This window comes from Anabas testudineus, chromosome 17 (assembly GCF_900324465.2).
Source record: "Anabas testudineus chromosome 17, fAnaTes1.2, whole genome shotgun sequence".
Taxonomy (NCBI): domain Eukaryota; kingdom Metazoa; phylum Chordata; class Actinopteri; order Anabantiformes; family Anabantidae; genus Anabas; species Anabas testudineus.
Genome location: NC_046626.1, coordinates 11,539,848 through 11,558,218, shown reverse-complemented (window position 1 = coordinate 11,558,218; position 18,371 = coordinate 11,539,848). Strand labels below are relative to the sequence as shown.

At 39.3% G+C, this 18,371-nt stretch overlaps 2 protein-coding genes across 2 annotated transcripts; both read left to right on the top strand.

Moving 5' to 3' along the window:
• The first annotated feature begins 219 nt into the window (after positions 1 to 219).
• Positions 220 to 6,102, top strand: rab6bb (RAB6B, member RAS oncogene family b). Its single transcript, XM_026374249.1, has 8 exons — positions 220 to 376; positions 2,308 to 2,366; positions 2,971 to 3,024; positions 3,517 to 3,622; positions 3,747 to 3,858; positions 4,036 to 4,129; positions 4,854 to 4,920; positions 5,775 to 6,102. Exons 1-8 carry the CDS (start codon positions 307 to 309, stop codon positions 5,837 to 5,839), a joined length of 627 nt encoding a protein of 208 aa, XP_026230034.1. The 5' UTR covers positions 220 to 306; the 3' UTR covers positions 5,840 to 6,102.
• A 2,383-nt stretch (positions 6,103 to 8,485) lies between these two features.
• Positions 8,486 to 12,561, top strand: aire (autoimmune regulator). Its single transcript, XM_026374248.1, has 12 exons — positions 8,486 to 8,632; positions 8,826 to 9,000; positions 9,329 to 9,475; positions 9,572 to 9,799; positions 9,933 to 10,066; positions 10,154 to 10,275; positions 10,400 to 10,469; positions 10,580 to 10,717; positions 10,870 to 10,991; positions 11,565 to 11,643; positions 11,771 to 11,869; positions 12,387 to 12,561. The coding sequence occupies exons 1-12, from the start codon at positions 8,486 to 8,488 to the stop codon at positions 12,468 to 12,470; spliced, it is 1,545 nt and encodes a 514-aa protein (XP_026230033.1). The 3' UTR covers positions 12,471 to 12,561.
• The last annotated feature ends 5,810 nt before the right edge of the window (positions 12,562 to 18,371 follow it).

Below are 18,371 nucleotides of genomic sequence, written 5' to 3'. Positions count from 1 at the left end.
ATTAATTACAAAGTGGTAAATAGCCTTCCTGTGGGACTGTATTCATGACTCCACTAGTTATTCGTACGTTTGTAAGCTTAGATCAAACATTAAAGCCAGTTTAGCTTCAGGTCCCGTAGAAAGGTGGGGGATTGAAATAGGTGAGGTCGCGCAGGCGCAGAAGCTCCCTAAATTGACAGGAGGATGCTGAGCTGCATTCCCATCATTCTGTGAGGAGAGGAGGCTCCGCTGCGCATCCACGACGGAGGACACGCCGAGCGATAAGAACATATAAAATAATCCTAGTTGAGCGCTTTATCAGCCGCCATGTCAGCTGGAGGAGATTTGGGGAATCCCCTGAGGAAATTTAAACTCGTATTTTTGGGAGAGCAGAGCGGTGAGTCAGTGAGCTTGAGGTTTTCCTCCCCTAATGGCAAACATGCGTGTATTTTGAAGGCCATGTATGTAATCGCTGTTGATTTGGAAAGTTTGGGCTGAATGCAGAGGACGTGCTGTTTGACTCTGGTGGGTCTGACGCTCGCATCACTCTTGGCACAATTGTGACTGAAGAAATTTTGAATAAACAAGGAGAAAAAAAAAAAAAAAGGACGCATGCACATAAATTGCACCCTTGAATTAAACATCACCAGAGTGATCGCTCATACAAAATGCATCAAATAAATGCTGGTTTTACTGTATTTGCTTGAGGATTATTTAGTCGCAAACTGACATATTTCGCGTCGTAGCAGGCGAAATAGATTGGGATGTTTTGATGCGCTGCAGTGGCCGACAAATAGGCTCAGCCTGTTTCCAGATAACGACTTTATTTCACTCGCATCGCTTATTTATAACACAAACAAACCTTTATTCTATGATATGACGCCGTCTAATACTGTTTTTCCTTTTACCACCCGTGTTTTTAGAGGAGATAATAAACAGTCCCCATGTGTCAGCTCGGGACACACCCTAGGCTGGCGATGTCTGTAGCATCTCTAAACCTCGCAGTCTCCGGCTCAGTCCCGTGAATAATCACATAAAATCGAGCTTGACAGCGCCACAAAACGATGCTATTTATTCAATAATGCGTTTGTTCATTGTGGGGATGGCTGTGTATGCGGTTTGATGTGATGGCACAAATTCAGGAGATGCTGATCGATAAAAGCCTGAATACGTGTTCAGACATCCAGAGAGGCAGCAGAGGAGCTCATATCCCATAAAAGGCAGCAGCAAAAAGCAGAATACACATAGTTGTGATGCTTCAGTGTGTGTGTGTGTGTGTGTGTGTGTGTGTGTGTGTGTGTGTGTCGACTAAAAGCCTCCTGTGTTAGTGTGGCCTGTGCTGCAATGTTGCTGTCCATGGTGCTGAATCGAGGCCTGCTGTGGCCACTGCCCATCACTGGGTACAGGACTATTGCTCTCTGCATAAAGGACTCTACATGTTTGCCAGGACCGGCTGGAAAAGTCCTGACTGGTGTAGATCTGATGTTAAATGGATCAAAAGATGATGCTTAGTGAGATGTAAATAACATGGGCTAACTTAGGCTCACCTCCATCGTGAAAGCGTCGCCATCCCACATGTAAAAGCAGCTAAACATGTGATATCTTCATGTGCTTTGCGTGGCTCTTGTGTACTGGTGATTATAAATCATGTTTGGTAACTTCGGACGGATGAAAGTGTTCATTTTCCTCATCCAATCTTTCTACTTACGCTTCCAAGCTTGGGAAAATAAAATGTCACACTGTGCTTAGTCATTTTCCATTATTGCCACTGTCATCACTGTAACTGTGTCTCATGTTATTTAATCATTTAGTTGTTTGCTCTTGTCAGAAACTCCAAATATATCCAGCAATATTCAGTTTACTCTTATCTATAAAAACAAAAAAGAGGTGGTTAAAAAAAGAAATGATGAACCATCGTGTATTTATATATTTATGTAAGTTGTTGCTGACTAACAGATTATATACTGTATGACTTATATTTATCAATCTCAGATAACAGAACATGTGTTTAGTACAGTAATTATGATTATTTATTTGTATTAGAATGTATTTTACTGCTTCAGATGATTATTTGATCCGATTATTGCCACTCTCGCCGTATGAAAAATCAAACCTACACATATTTTTAAAATATCTTTTTTATTTTAGGAACATTTCAGTTTTAGTTGAATTATGAATATTTGACCTTTAACAGTTTCTACTCCACTGGCTGTACTCGGTTACTATGACTGGACACCAGTTTACACATTAGTATGTTATATTTGCTTGTGAAATGGTTTATTAATTACACACTTTACTAAAAATCCACATCTGTGTGCTCTGTTCTAGTGGGGAAAACATCTCTCATCACTAGATTCATGTATGACAGCTTCGACAACACATATCAGGTGAGATCAACAAGACATTGAACCTGATTTAGAAGAATTCAGTACAAGACGTGATGACATATTACATTGCTAATTACTTTTTGTTTTGATCAAAACGATATATTATGTAGAACTCTGGTTTTATTTTTTTCCACCCACTGTGATTTAATTAGATTTGAATAAAAGAAATAATGGCACCAATCACACAGTTGGCCAATAATACCTTAGGCCTTTTATGTTATAATAGTGACTGATTAACTACTGAATAACGTTACAATGAGAAAAACACCAGTTTGACAAACTAATCACAATCAGGGCCTAGTGTGAATGTTACCATCAGAAGGAAAATAGTATTTTAGTAACATTAAACTGTCAAGAACAGAAAACAGATTGTTCTTTTCTTACTAAGGAGTCAGGTCTGAACGTATCTGACAACTGTACAAGTCAAATTAGGTTTTTCAGTGCAATTTTGAAATTCAATTTGGTGCTTATTGGCTGTCTTGGCTTGGCTTTTTGTATTTTTTTCTTATTGAACAACATTTACACTGCTAGGGACAACAGCAAGTACAGACAGACTATTAACTTTCACTGATCATTCTTCGCTTTTGTTCTTCTTCCACCACAGGCGACTATTGGCATTGACTTCCTATCAAAGACAATGTACCTGGAAGACCGAACAGTAGGAAACTTCGATTGTCATTAAAAGTTTGCATGTATATGAAATACACATAAAGTAGATTCAGTGTGTTTGCACGTGTGTGGTTTCAGTGAGTCAACGTCATAAGTAAGAAATGTCCCAGTTTCCAGTCTGTTTTGACTAATCCTTGATTTGATTTGCTTAATTAAGACTCTATCCTCACACTAACATGATTATCCTAAGGTTATTTCTGGTAGTAACAGCTTTTGGTGGTTTAGCTTTTTTGGCCTTAAGAAGTTAAAGCCTTCCCCATGGATCATCTGCTTTAGCCAGTATTAATACTTTTCCTGTGTCGGGATATTATGATTCATCAGCCTGCACACAAGCTGATACTGGCTTATCCCTTTGGAAGTGTACTTACAGTGCCTCTACATTTATATAGTTGTATGTGTGCAGTGTAATCTTGAAACGGCTGCTGAAGGTTTTTTATTTGTGTGTGTGTGTGTGTGTGTGTGTGTGTGTGTGTGCACGCAGGTAAGGCTCCAACTGTGGGATACAGCTGGACAGGAGCGTTTCAGGAGTCTCATCCCAAGCTACATACGAGACTCTACAGTAGCTGTTGTCGTCTATGACATTACAAGTGAGCAGCAACGTGCTGATTTACCTATTTCAATGTATAAATAGTCTAAAATACATAATAATACTGAAAGGAAGTAAAACATACAAAAAAGATTAGATATTGAACCGAAGTCTTTTCTCCGCAGATGTGAACTCATTCCAGCAAACCTGCAAATGGATTGATGACGTCAGGACGGAGAGGGGAAGTGATGTCATCATCATGTTAGTTGGCAACAAAACAGATCTGGAAGAGAAGAGGTGAGAATGTTAAACAACTGTAGATCATGAAAGACGTTTAGCTACAGTTAATATAGCATTTGACACACAGCTATTCTGTTAACTGAGCAGAAATCGTGTTATTGAAAGCAAACATGTCAGTAGTGAACGAATTAGCCTTCAACTTCAAGATGCTGAGTCTGCCTGATTTTCCCGCAGGCAAATCACAATCGAGGAAGGAGAGCAGAGAGCCAAAGAGCTGAACGTTATGTTCATCGAGACCAGTGCCAAGACGGGCTGCAATGTCAAACAGGTGATCCCTGCAGTTTCACCATATTTCACTGCATTTTTGGCGCCAGTCGCCCTCAGATTCTCTGAGTCCCTCCAAGGTGATTGAGTCACCAATGTAGACGAACAATAGTTATCTGTATGAATATGTATAACAGTGGTAACAAGCGTGAGAGGATCATGTGCACATTCAGAAATTACGTTGCAAGCTTCACAAAGTACATATACTGCAGTACTCAAGTACTGATTTTAGGCACCTACACATATTTTTAGGTTTTGAATTTTTACCACTTTCATAACACAAATGAAAATCTGTGGTAATTGTACAGTGTTGTTGATAGAATGACTCTTTATATGAAATTGTAAAATTCAGTGTAACCTCAGCCATATTAGTAAATGCTATTTACACATGAATGCATTAGAAATAATGATCTAAATATAAAACATATGAACAGTGTTAAAGTAACAGGGTATCTTAGTTTAATTTTAAAATCTTTTTGTACTTTGACAACATTTCTCAAGTAGTTGTTTATTTACACGATTTTGTTTAAGTGACATATTCACCACATGACATTTTACTCCATCCATTTGAACATATACACAAGACAAAAATAAACATAATGTGTAGCATATTGTCATACACTATATACACTATTGCACAGTTTTCATACTTCTTATTTTCTGATCTCTCTTGTTTTCTCCACATTTCACTGTACTATACATCGTCTTGTCTTCTTCCATCCTCCTAGTTGTTCCGCCGGGTCGCAGCAGCTCTACCTGGAATGGAAAGTTTGGACGATGCAAATCCTGAAGGCAGTATCCTTTACAGCCGCTGTGACTCACTGTGCCGAGAGCCAAACAGACGAGAAATAGGCAGCTTATTTTTAATCTCTTAGTGGTTGTTGGCATCAGTACAAACAGGCCGCCCAGTCTACTGTCTACCTTTTCTGGCTCAAGAGAGAAGAAATGCACACAGCCATGAAGACACTATGGATGCACAGATACAGCACCACATAGTGGCTGTCTAGGATATAACATATGCTGGGGATGCGTGATGAGATATTGCATACTTCTAAATACTGCAATAAATACTACAATTAATATTAATTAATTGATTAAAACATATAAAAGGAGGAAAGGGAGGAGGAGAAAGATAAAGAGAAATCCCCATAAACTCAGATACATATTCAGCAGTTTGCACTGAAGACTGTAAGTTTGAAAACAATCACAGAGGTGGCTAAGGCTACCTGCACAGGTTGCATCCAAACTGCTGGTTGAGTTGCATTGTGGGTAATGTAGGCACCAGGTTCCTGCACTGATTCATCACAATAGAAAACTGCTGATGTCTGATAGTAATTGCAAGTCAGAGATTTTGTGAAATTCTGCTTTAACACTGCAGCTGAAAAAAACATTAAAATAAAATCTGATATTGACACATAACAACATTACAGTCAGTTAAGCGATGGAAGCTAGACCCTGTTAATTGCATCTGGTTTTGCTTTATAAACTATTCAGAGCACAGCAGATCAGCTAATTTGGCTTCAAAATAATGTGGTAATAATGGATGTTGTTCCTTTTCTATCTAAATACTGTGTAAATGCAACATTGTCTATTTGACTGTGACTTTTTTCTTCAGCCACTTGACTTTTCCTTAACCTGACACGTCTCAGTGATCGACATCAAGCTGGACAAGCCAGCAGAACCAACTGTGCCCGAGGGCGGCTGCTCATGTTAATGCAGAGCTGCTCTCAGACAGCTCCCTTCACACCATAGGCTTGTTGTGTTGCTTACTAATGGTTAGCTTCCAGTTGACTTCTCTAATTGGATATAGGATCCGGGCCTTGTATCTGATTGGATAAATCAAATGTTAAATCTCAGTCTTGTTCAGTTGTAATATATTGTATACTTTGTCAATATGTAAGTGACTGGAGGAGAAAAGGGAAGAAAAAAAAAAAAAACACACTGAAATGAAAATGAACAAAAACAGTTTTGGGAAAACGAAAAAGGAAGAAAAACTGAAGAACCAACGGAATTCTTTTCGCTGTTATGTTTTGTATTTTTTATATATAAAAAGGGAAAGCACCTAAAATGATGCCTACACATAGAAGGAGAAATAGTCGTGGGCGGCGGGGGGGGTAGGGGATCAGTCGTTTTTCTAAACGGCTGAACACGTCTGAATGTCTGCAGCACGCATGCACGCTGATCTGATCTTTGACCTTTGGCCTGCCCTCCAGGTGTCCACACTCTGGCAGGAGGTCATGTATCTTAGAATGTTTTATAGCTTCTCTCTATAGCATCTCATGACAAAACGTATCTCATTTGATATTCCCACAAGAGTCAACTTCCAGTAGGTTCACCTAACAGTAGCTGTGAAAATGTGGCACTCTATCTCTCTATGGGTTTAACTTTTATAAAACAAACTGTACTGTGGTTGAAAAAATAAAAAAAGAAGTAATAAAATACAACTTACTATCACAACTACCCCCTCCCTAGAACCACTCCTCTCTTTTTCCTCCCTTTATGCCTCTTTCCCTCTAGTCCCTCCCTCCCTCCATCCCGTTAATACACATATAACGATCCACTGTAATGCACTGCACTGTATATAATAATGTAATATGTATGTTGTGAACGTCCCTCTGTAGAAGTGGTCTTTGTTCACCAGTATGAATAATGTTATAATGTTTAATGATTAATAAATTACAAATTAAAGGGCTTTACTCTCTTAACATCAACATTTACCTGGTAGCAGATGGACTACTCTACTGAAAGTCAATTTTTGGTTTTTACACAGTTTTACATCCAGCATTGACATTAAGTGAAACAGAAGAGGACGTCTTGTTCAGATTTTACTTGAGCAGGTTTGTATGTCTATTAAAACGTCACCAGTTACATTTTAAATGTTATGGGGTCTGGTAGATGATATTTGTAAATGTATGCTAAAGTAAGAGAGCGTTCCTGTCTTGACCTAAGAGAGAGAGAGTAGGAGGTTTTTTGTAAGTGCAGTGTTGCTGAATACAACTAATTAATACTTTTGATTAATGTTTCATTTATTGCAGATGTCTCTTACTTGCCAGACTAACAATTAGCCAACTAGTTAACTTTCTAGTTAACTGTGAAGTAATGCAATGTATACCTTATACAACATTAGTATAAACTAACTTCTCAGATCTCTAAAGTAAATTCTCTATAACTATGTTGAAAGAGAATATTTATTATCTTTAAACATTAGACATATTCATGTATTCTATATTATAGGTAATCTATTATACTCTAATATGTCTGACAGTAATCTTCATAACAGACATGTCACATGCTGCTGGCTACTGCGTCCAAAGCCAGAACAACACCCAGTAAAACCTTTACACTCTGTTTTTGTAATTGACCAAATAAAGTAGATGTAGTGTAGTACTGTAACGTGTTATTTGGTGAGTTTAGTGGGGCTGGAAGCTGGATTCACCTTAGAGCCAGGTTAGATATCTCCTTACTCTAGCTTAATATTGAATGAACACATGAGAGTAGCATTGATCTTTTCTTCTATCCTCTATTTATAAGGTAGCCAAGCGTTATGTTGAAATTCTTCTGCTAACAGCTAAAATAAATCCAAGTTATAAATGAGAAATGTCTGAAGGGATCTGCTAGTTTTGACTTTTCTTATATTTTGCTTTAATTGTGGAGGAGATCATCTGTTTCTTAAACTTGCTTCTGAAAGAATTATTAACACACACATACGCACGCGGTGACAAGCAGCTAAAGAAATGTGCTATCAATCTGTCAGTTAAATGTTTACAGTGTTAATTTAGCGAAGTTATATGGCACCAATCACTACCTGCAGTGAGTCAGTGTCTAAGAAACCGGAGAGTTAAGGGAAAGTTCAGGTGGAAAGAACCTTTTAGGAAGACAACTGTCACTGTGACGTGTCAGGTCACTTAGACGCAGCTCTCCTGATGTAAGAGGACAGGTATTCCCCTGGACTGACAGCACATCATTTGCTCCCCTGGGGGTTCAACAGGCAGACAGAAGCAGTTAGTGTTGTTAGTGGACAGAAGAAACCCATAGACACATGAGGTTGAGGGCGGCCTTGCCTACAGTTTTCACAACCCTCATTGTGGAGTTTCTGTCAGTCAATCACTGTTATAGTGCGATTTGTGTGAATAAAAATGTGCTAGTGTGGATGAAATGTAGAAATGCTGGTTAATATGAAAAAGAAAGACATTCTTGAACGCAAAGAAATCAACCGAAACAATCAGCATGAAAGGATGCACCTGTACAATAATTCCTTCCCTGACAAGGACACACCTCTTACGTCCAAACTACCACTAGTATGATCTCAGCTCCTCTCAGGTCCTGGTCACTTTGAACCTCATTTACACACAAGAGCAACATGTCCAGAGTGGAGGCTTTTAGGGACACGAACCTTCGCTCCCTGCTGAGGGAGCTGCGCACCGACATAGCCATGGCTGTAGATGACGCTTTCCCTCTGGTCTATGGTTTGGCAGACAAAAACATCATCACTGAGCAGCAACTGAAGGTAACACGAGGAAATTCTGATGGAAACCTGAACTTAATGTGTGATATTTTCTTTTCAGTAAGTGTTGGTTGATTGTAATACTAATAAATGTTTTTCATTTATTAATATAAGATTGGTAAATGAAATACATAGTATGTCACTGCAAAACCCTTACAGTATACTGTATAAATACTGTCTTTGTATGGATATGTAGGACACGCTGGAGAAGGAGGGTAGAGAAGGGATCCACAAGGCCATGTACTCTCTTCTGTCCTGGATCCTACAGCAGAGCAGAGCCACCGTCCAGGCCTTCTGGAGCAACATGACCAAAGACTACAACCAGGACAGCTACCCCAAGCTTCAGACACTGCTCACACACCTGCAGTCTAGTATGTGACTGTAAAATACTTAGTTTTCTTTCTGATTAATATGTATTTATAATTATTTTTAACATGTATTTGTAATTATTTTTCAGTAGTTAAGAGTTTTGAAGTAGTAGAAATTAGTCTTTAAACTGTACATTTCAGTCGTTTTTAAGCTCAGTTCAGGTAACTCAGCCAGTCTTCACCTCACTTATATCTGATGCACAAAAGCAGAGCTGAAACACGAACCTTCTGGACGGACCTCTTAATCCACATCACTCAAATAAATATTCAAGTCCAATATATTCGAGTTCAGCCTTTGTTATATTGTATGGTTGCTGACATGTCTTGACAGAAAAGGGCGCTGCAGGTTCTAGGGCTGAGAAAAAATCCTCTGGAAGTCACAAAAGTCCTCACACCAAGAAGAGGAGCCATGACTACAGAGAGACCAACTCCAACAGTCAGCATTCACAGTATCATGCCAAGAGAAGCGACGGACCAGGTTTCTTTTCCCATAATACAAACATTTTTGTTATTGTGGTTGCAGCATTTACTTTTACAAGCTTGTGGTTGTGTTGTCTTCTATTTTTCGCTCCAGGAGGCAAAGTGAAGTTGTATAGAGTGAAGAGTGAAGCTCCAGCTCCGCAGCTGCTTACTAAAGATACATTCAACCAAAATACAGCCACAAGTGTGCAGGCAGTGTCTTCCTCAGTCCAGAGAGAAGTCACCCTCTCCTCCTCCTCCTCCTGCTCGGCCTCCACTGAGCTGCCAGTGGACCATGAAACCAGAGAAAAGATCCACATAAAGCAGGTGTTTAGTCCAGATGGTAAGCCAACGCACGGATATCTAAGTTATTTTTTGTCTTGCATTATAAAAACACTGATTGTGTATTTCTAAATAAGCAGTATTAAACTAAACATGAGACAAAAGTACATCTAAAAGTCTTTGTCGTTGAACAGGGACTCACAGAAAGTGCATCAAAGTTGGTGGAGAGTTTTACAATTATGCTCCATCGGAGGAAATGACTGGAGTATCAAAGTCCAAAGCTGCTAAGACCACATTTTACCACAAGGAGGAGACAGCTGCAGGCATAGTACAGTCCCCAGCTCCACTCTATCATCCTCCTTTCCTTTAACTGTCTCTTGTATGTGTTAAATGTGCTGTACGTGTGTGTCTGTAGATTCACTTCAATGACGATGAGTGTTCAGTGTGTAAGGACGGGGGTGAGCTCATTTGTTGTGATGGTTGTCCTCGAGCTTTTCATCTGATGTGCCTCAATCCTCCGCTCACATGTATACCAAGGTAAAAAATATATTATGTCTATATACATTAACGAGCATATTACCGTGTGTGTGCTCACAGCTGCCCCATTTTTTTTTACCTTGCTCTGAAAAGGAGGTTTTAATGCTGCATTAAATGTTTGTAGTGGCACTTGGCAGTGTGAGTGGTGCTGTGGCAACAGAGTGAAAAGAGAAGAAGCCCTGCTACCTGTTCAGGTAAGTGAAGGAAAATTATTAGATATAAGGCATAAGGTAGAACCAGTCCTACCTGGAAGCCTGAAGTGCATTATGTGCAGTGTTCAATATACAGTGCATTTATGTTACAGTCACTGGTGTCTCAGCCTCAGCAAACAAGCACCAGCTCCACTAACTCCATCACAGACATCTCCTTCTACTCCTCACTGTCATCCTCCTCCCTCACTAGTGTCACAGCTTCTGTGAATGGACCCAGTGGCAGAAACCAGGTAAAGACCTGATGCTGTTCTGCCTTGTGTAGTCTTTATTTAATCTCTTTGTACTTGTCTTTTAAACTCCATTTCCCCTTGCTCTTTACTCTTCACATTTGTCTTAGTGCTACTTGTAAAGCGTTTACATTCTTATTTTGCATGTATCCAAGTGCTCAGGCGGAGAGCTGGTCAGTGTCAGGGAGTTGTGTGGTGTTTGTCGCCTTGGAGGTGGAGACCTGACTCACTGCCTCCAGTGTTTGGAGAGTTTCCACATGCACTGCCACTTCTCCAAGTAAGAGATCCACTCATCATGTTTTCTAACAGTAATATAGCTTTTAGACTTGTAATAAAGCATAAAGATGACAGGAATGGTTTATAATTCTGCACACAAATCCTACTACTGCATCATTGTCGCAATATCTACATACATGTCTTCCAGCAAACTTCCCATTGATCCCTGGTTATGTTAGTATTCATTTTCATTTAGAGCGGATGCCTGCATTAATGACTTTCTAACCAATAATTACTAATGGATCATAAATGGAGCCGATGCAGCAGCAGAATATATCGAGTTATGCATACATTAAATATTTGATTTGGTTTATCTATGTGAAAACTTGATGACAATTTGTTTTAGTGTTTTAAATCACACAACTTAGAAAATGTTGCAGAGGTAATTGTTCAATACGTTTTTTTTTTTTTAGCACAAAGAGCCTGTGTAATGAGTTTAAGTTGCCATTTGAAAGGGTCTGAAGCTCTTCCTCTGTAATCCTCTTGAGTGGTGAAAATTGCATATTGATTGACAGAACCATTATACACTGCAGAGGGCAGTCTGACTCACTCAGTGTGTTTCTGTGTGTGCTAGAGGGAGATCCATCTGCTTGTCCTGCTCCAGGCCCTGGGGCAGCTCTGCAGACAAAGAGTCTGACTCCAAAGGCTTACAGGTGGGGCTGCACATGCGTACCCAGGTGACAGGTTTAAATAATCTGGGTTTGCATATGTAAACCATTATCTGAATATGGAAGGGTGTCATCTGTGTGATCTCTCCTGTGTGTGTGTATGTGTCTTCAGCTAGCCCCAGTGGTTCAAAACCCACTCAGCCATGATCCCAGCCCCTCTGTCCCTGAACCCATCCTGCATAAAGATGAACTGGACTCCATCCTGGGAGACGTGAGTGGAGCTCAGTCACATGTCAATACCACAACATGTGACACCAATGTAGCGTGCATGCCAGACTTAAGATGGCTGCACAGAGTTATCATTAAACGCTGTCTGGAGAACCAAATGCTGAGTGACTGGGAGAGATGTGACATGGTGTTGTTTGTGTTGCAGTGTAGTTTACATTTTCTGCCAGAGAAATGTGTTTTCATCGCTGCTGTACTGGAAGAAAATTTTATTTTGTGTGTAATAATGTGTTTTTAGCACCTGTGTAAAAACTTTAAGCATTTTTTATTTTCTAAGACATATAACCCACCAATGTTGTGGACATTGTGAAGGATTTTTAACAGCACATTTATGTTTTGTATTATTTTATCTTCCTTCATTTCTGAAAATGTTGCTGAAATATTTTAACACCAGACATTAATCTGTGATAATCAGATCCAGGAGTGGACTGAACCTGCAATATCAAATATCACATTTAAAAAGGCATGTCACCAGAACTTGGTCTCTGCTCTTTGTATCTCAGCAGAACTCCATTGACGGCATCTTGCAGTGGGCTTTCCACAACATCTCTCGGCCTCTTCCAGACTCTCAGGGATGTTACCAGTGACAGAGGGATAATTAGACCTGCACACAAGAACGGGCTCTGACAGCTTTCAGTAATAATGACATGTCAGGAAAATCAACATGGTTAATTAAAATCAGACTTACAGTAAATCAGAGTTACTTATTTGCTTCCTGCTCTACCTACAGCAAATGCCTAATGGTTGATTTCTGAGGGCATCATTATTTGTTGTCGTAATTTTCACATTATTAAGTAAAACATTTCTAAGGAATTAAGTCAAGAAAGAAATGAATTCAAAAATCACAGGGCTATTTGCAATGAAATATACTACTGAAGCACATATTTTACATTCCTTAGCATTGCTATACAAACTCATGCATGAGTAATATTAAAATTATCTGTTCTACTTCCGGTCTGAGCAATCAGTGTAAGTTAGTTTCACATACTTTATATAATTATATCTAAATTCAAAATGCTGGTTTTGACAAAATGTATTATTTTAGACCCAGATTAACCAATTGCAAAGCCAGTTGCCTTAAAGGTACCATTAAGCCCAGTGAAACCAGTGCTGCTATGCTGGAGTAATACTTAATGGCTGGTTTCTAATCCAGGTTTGCTGTAATGCTCAGCTGCATGGCCTCACTGAACACAGGACATTGCAAAATTGGAGAAACAATAGGCTTGTCATCCTTGTCATTCGTCTTCACAGCATTCTTCTATTTTCCCTCCCTCTCTGTGTAGCATTTCACCATGATGGAGTAAGACTAACTGTGTAAGACATGGGGCCAGCACCACTGTGGGAGAGCTGGCACTGGGTCATGGACATCTATACTCAGCCTAGATTTAGTCTAATAAACTAAAATACATGCACTTTAACTACTGCTGTCATTATTAATCTGTGCTTTTATGTCAGTGAGAATGTGTTTATACCTTCAGGGAAGTCAGTATAGGCTTTAGGATCAGAGACCAATCTCTTATATCACATATAGTATCAGTTTGCTGCAAAAGAGGCGCACTAATGTAAAGACGAGACCTGTGTCCTGTAACAATAACTGCACTCATGCATGTTAAGTATGTACAGTGGTACAGTAAACAATGCAAACACCCACATGTGTGCACAAATTAAGTTCCTGGTTCATCCTGTGAATGTGGAAAAGAATTCACATTCACACATTACACCAGATGGTTTCAATACAAAGTGGTATGCATGCTAAGAAATGCCTCTGTTTAAGAGGAATTCCTTGAAGACTATCACTTAGATGAGGAATGTTGTTTTTGTCATGGGATTCAAGAGTTTTAGCATGACTGCCAGAGAGATGGAGTTCAGCCAGACAGTGCACAGATTTTTCTCCCCTTGGTATTTGGTTGCCATGACTCCCTGCTCCTACAGACCCAAAACAAAGGATGAGAAACATGCGTTCCAGTGCGTGTATCTGTGCATGTGTGTCTCTGTTTATTTATCAGTCCACTTTCTAAATGGTTCATGAAACATCCTGCATACTTGAGAGCTCTGTGTCCTTGCAGGGAAATCAACATCACTGACAGAGAGACCACTGTTTTCTTTGTACCTTTTCTGCAGGGCAGAAAAATGTAAGAGTACTTTTAAATTAGGCATCAGATCGTCTCAAAGCTCATGTAAATAGCATTAACTGACTGCTATAATCCAGTTTCTGGTTTTAATTTGTGTCCAAATTGAAGCCTTGATGCTTTCTGTGGCACATTCTGGCTGAGAGGAGGGAATTTGCATGAAAATCTGCTTACACTGTTTCCTTTACTGTGTCCTATTTTACTGTTTCTAGTTTCACACCACTTGAGAGCCCACATGGAAAAACTGGTAAAAAGCACCAACAGCTCCCACTGTTAAAACAAAATGGAAACAAACAAAAAAAAGAAAACAAGTTCTTACCACTAGGTGGCATCCATCTGAGAATTACTCACTCCGAGTTTCACAGTGTTTCACTGAACCATGATTCTTAAAAAAGCATTGCAATATGCGATAAGAGGAGTTAAAGGTATTTCCTTCAAGAAAACAATGTTTGTGTTTGCAGAAGCGGGGAATTCAGTTCAGATTCCATCTGAACAAAAGGCATTTGTCACAACACGTTCCAACACAAATAAATTAAATGATAAGCGAGAAGAAAACATGTTTATGTGAGAGATCTTTACACAGACCAGTTCTACTGAAGTCTTTCAAATAGTGTGTAAAACTGCGTGTTTTTGGCATGTGTGCATCAAAGTGTGTTATGTGCCTACAACACAGTACTTAATGGTATCGAGTAGTACTATGCTAGCCTGATTCTTACTCACGATCGGTGTTGCATCATATCTTGGCCTCATTTCCTGACACACCACATTCCTACGTGATGTCTAATGAGGCAGGGATGCAAAAGATTATCAAGAATATTAGTAGTTTGTTGTTTAGGACCTCAGCCATTATGATATACTGTTTTTGTTTGTTTGTTTTATAGAAATACAAATAACTTGGGAAATGAACTCAATTGTTTTGTATTGTTGCACATTTTTTTTTCCGCTTTCACAACATGAACTTACGGCTGGTCAGCTCAGCACAACCACTGGAAATCAAAACACTCGTACCCACTAAATAATATGTTGCATCCCTCTTGTACAGAAACCCGAGGAAAATGTTGTTACTGGAAAAGAAAATGAACCAATAAGATAATCAACATTGTTTGTCTACCTCTAACTTTCTCACTGCTTCAACAGAGGGATGAGTTAAATTCTCAGAATTTATGTTGGGAGACTGCATGTTTCTTAAATGACATGTTCCATGTCCGTGAAGTGAGCGAGCAAGATTTAACCAAAAGAATAACAAGAGTAACACCCAGTTTTATCAGTCAGTGGGAAATCACGAGGTAAAATTCCTCAAACACACACACACACACACACACACACACACATCCTGTTACCATGCTGTTGGTGAAAAGCCTGAAATTCTTTGGAAACATAGGATAAGTGAAATTCCCACGCTTTGGGCATCCTCTCCTCACATTTTTTGGCACTTCATAACAGTGGGCAACCTTCCAGTTCATATTCCTACTGGGATGGCTGCTGGTCTGAGGATAAAGAGGAGAAGCCTTCTCAACTTCCAGCCAAGACCCCTCGCTCGTCCCTTTACACTATTGTTATGGGCAGGAAATTGTGAGGGGCCCTGCATTGTCCCAGAGCAGAGAGTTTCAGCCTGTGTTTTTTAACCACCGATTAGCAACCATGTAGAAAGTTTGAAAATGATTTCTGTATTATTTGTGCACTGAACCCAATGATACACAGCACTTAGGTTTTTCGACATGCAGTATGTTCACAACTGTGAGACATTGACATCATTAAAATGATTTTGTTCACAAGTGGAAGTGCTCACTGACCCTAATTTGTATTGATTTTGGAGGATACTGGTGGAGCCTCCTGACTGTTGTTTTATTTATATATTATAGCTCTGTTAGAGAGGTCTTTCTAATGTTCAGTCCATTATGAGCTCAGTATTAAACATATAGTAAAATGATCTGGACTCTGTCTCTGTCAGCTACAACATTAACACAATAAATATCATCGATAATATTAATGGTGTGTCATGGATACTTTTCCCACTGCCAAAGTTCTCCCACAATAACATGGTCATTATGGAAACAACAATCACTTTGCTTTTCAGTGAACCAGTACCTTTTCTTTTATTAGACTGTGCCTCTGTTTGTTACTTGTGATTTAGTGAGATGGTCCAGTTCCAACATTCCTGCGTTACATAAGAGCGGTCTGAAGTCAGTAAGATCTGACATCTTATTTGTGTTTCTTATCTTAGTGAAGTGGATCAGAACATAGGCCTACTGCAAGCTTGGGAGGAACATGCATGCACCCCCAGCAGCAGCACAGTCGTGTCACATGCTTTTCTTCATTCTGCCAAAAAACATTTCCTCTCTTCTCTCTACTGACGTGAAGTTTCCACTTTGAGTAAAATGCCAGATCAGTTTTACTTCCTAATTCTATCTGTAACCTGACACTGGGCTTCAATTATAAACAATGAACACTTTGCTTAGTTTTGCAACTAGTCAGTGCCTTTTCTTCTTAGTAACCTTGAAGCCAAGACTTATCAGACTAGAGTAACTGCAGCACAACAAGATTAATCTGACAAGACAGCAGCTCACCAGCATTTAACTATTTGTCTAGACCTCTCTAATTTGAAGTGGTTTGCAGCTATTTATTAAAACTCATGAAGTCACTGTCTGAGGTTGCCTTTTGTGTCTGTCTCTCTATCGCTGTTTAGAGTAGTATGGTCAGCTTGGAAGACAAGCATCTGAACCTCTGTTTTAGGAGAAGAAAAGTCCTCTAACTCTCTCTGTTTCTCTGTGTGTCCCCTGAGGAGGCCAGATAATGATACGCCGCCTGGCAGGGAAGATTGCAGGGTTGCCATCGGTCTGGAACTGTAAACGCAGCGGAGAAGGCTCGTTAGGACATTCCAGAAAAGTCCTCAACTGGGTTTTCTTGGAAGAGCCTCTCTGGTGTTTGCATTCTTGGTTTGGGACAGCAGGGCTAATGGTGCCTCATGTGAACACTGACCTGTCCCGAGTGAGAGTTACATTAGAGGAAATGAGCAGCAGATGTTGAGCGCTTCTCTACACATCGTGAACTGGAGAGTGGGGTAACAGGTACAGCCAGTAATTTCTGAATGTGGGCTATAAATGACATTTTGAGCTGGTGCCCCTTTTACCCTCATTGAAATTTCATGTGATCATATAATGTTATACAGCTTATGGAGCATTAAGGCTATATGTACAGATGTGTCATTTGTCAAGCTTTAACCTCTGCAGGCAAAAAACTAATTAGTCAACTTGTGATTCAGAATTTGTTATCAAGGCCAAAAAAAAAAAAAAACATGACTAAATATCCCGATACAATTATTTAAAGTTATCACAGCTGTAAAAATTACAATGCAGAAATGTTAAGCCATTGTTCAAACAAAGCAATTAACTCAAGTCTACATGTACCTTTCAGTGGACAACAGCCACAACTAACAACTGAACCATAATACTAAGAGTGAAACTATTTAGTACAATAATAGCTATGCCACGATGTCTAACACAGACAGAGTGACATAACTGATGATTAATATAATTTTTACCTGATAATAAGCACAACTTAGTATTAACTCAATGTCAACTTAAGCGTAGGATTATTCCTCTATTTGGTATTTCAAATTCAGCATATTTTTTGACAGTAAACTGTTCTTAGATAACTTGAACTGGTGGTCCTGATCCAATGTGGCAGTGCGACAGACACATCTCACACACGCTGATGTGGAATCTATTTGTATAGAAATATGTTCAAGAATAAAAGAGTCATTAAGTCAACAAAGTGGCCCAATAATGTGTGTTTCAAAGCATTTTTTATTCAGCCTACCTAATTATATAGCTACAGTACTACTGTCATGTTAGACCAATAAACGTACATAGCAACAAAATCCTCAGGGTGTGTTTGTTTACTTCAACTTCAGACATTAATCAGAAACTGATCAAACTGCTCCGCAGAGTGTGACAGTAGATCCTCTCAGGAGGGAGGTGGACTGTATGAAAACTGGATCAGGAACTTATGACTGTTACAACGTCATCAACTCATCATCAAACGTTTCATCACCATTATAATGATTATTTGTGTCATTCTGTCACTACCTTTCACTGAACTGCATCCTACCCCCAGACTATTACGCCCTTTTTCTCTATTTGTATTTGATATTTGTTGTTGTTTTTACTTTTTAGGTTTTTCTGTTTCTTTTTAACTAACAGAAGCAGTAACAAGGCTAAGCCATTACCTTCTGGGATTAATTTAAATTTTTCTTTTTCAAATCAAGGTAATTAGTAAAATTGATTTGACTGTGACGAGGCCCCTGTGTTGAAACACGTTTCTCATTACCCTGCTTCCTGGTCTACTTAAAAAGTACAT

Bases quoted from the DNA above. Each gene is read 5' to 3' on its own strand.
- rab6bb (XM_026374249.1), top strand. From the start codon at position 307: ATGTCAGCTGGAGGAGATTTGGGGAATCCCCTGAGGAAATTTAAACTC. The intron at 3,025-3,516 runs GTAGGAAACTTC...GTGTGCACGCAG, and splicing joins TGTACCTGGAAGACCGAACA to GTAAGGCTCCAACTGTGGGA. The intron at 4,130-4,853 runs GTGATCCCTGCA...CCATCCTCCTAG, and splicing joins CGGGCTGCAATGTCAAACAG to TTGTTCCGCCGGGTCGCAGC.
- aire (XM_026374248.1), top strand. From the start codon at position 8,486: ATGTCCAGAGTGGAGGCTTTTAGGGACACGAACCTTCGCTCCCTGCTG. The intron at 8,633-8,825 runs GTAACACGAGGA...ATGGATATGTAG, and splicing joins TCACTGAGCAGCAACTGAAG to GACACGCTGGAGAAGGAGGG. The intron at 11,644-11,770 runs GTGGGGCTGCAC...ATGTGTCTTCAG, and splicing joins CTGACTCCAAAGGCTTACAG to CTAGCCCCAGTGGTTCAAAA.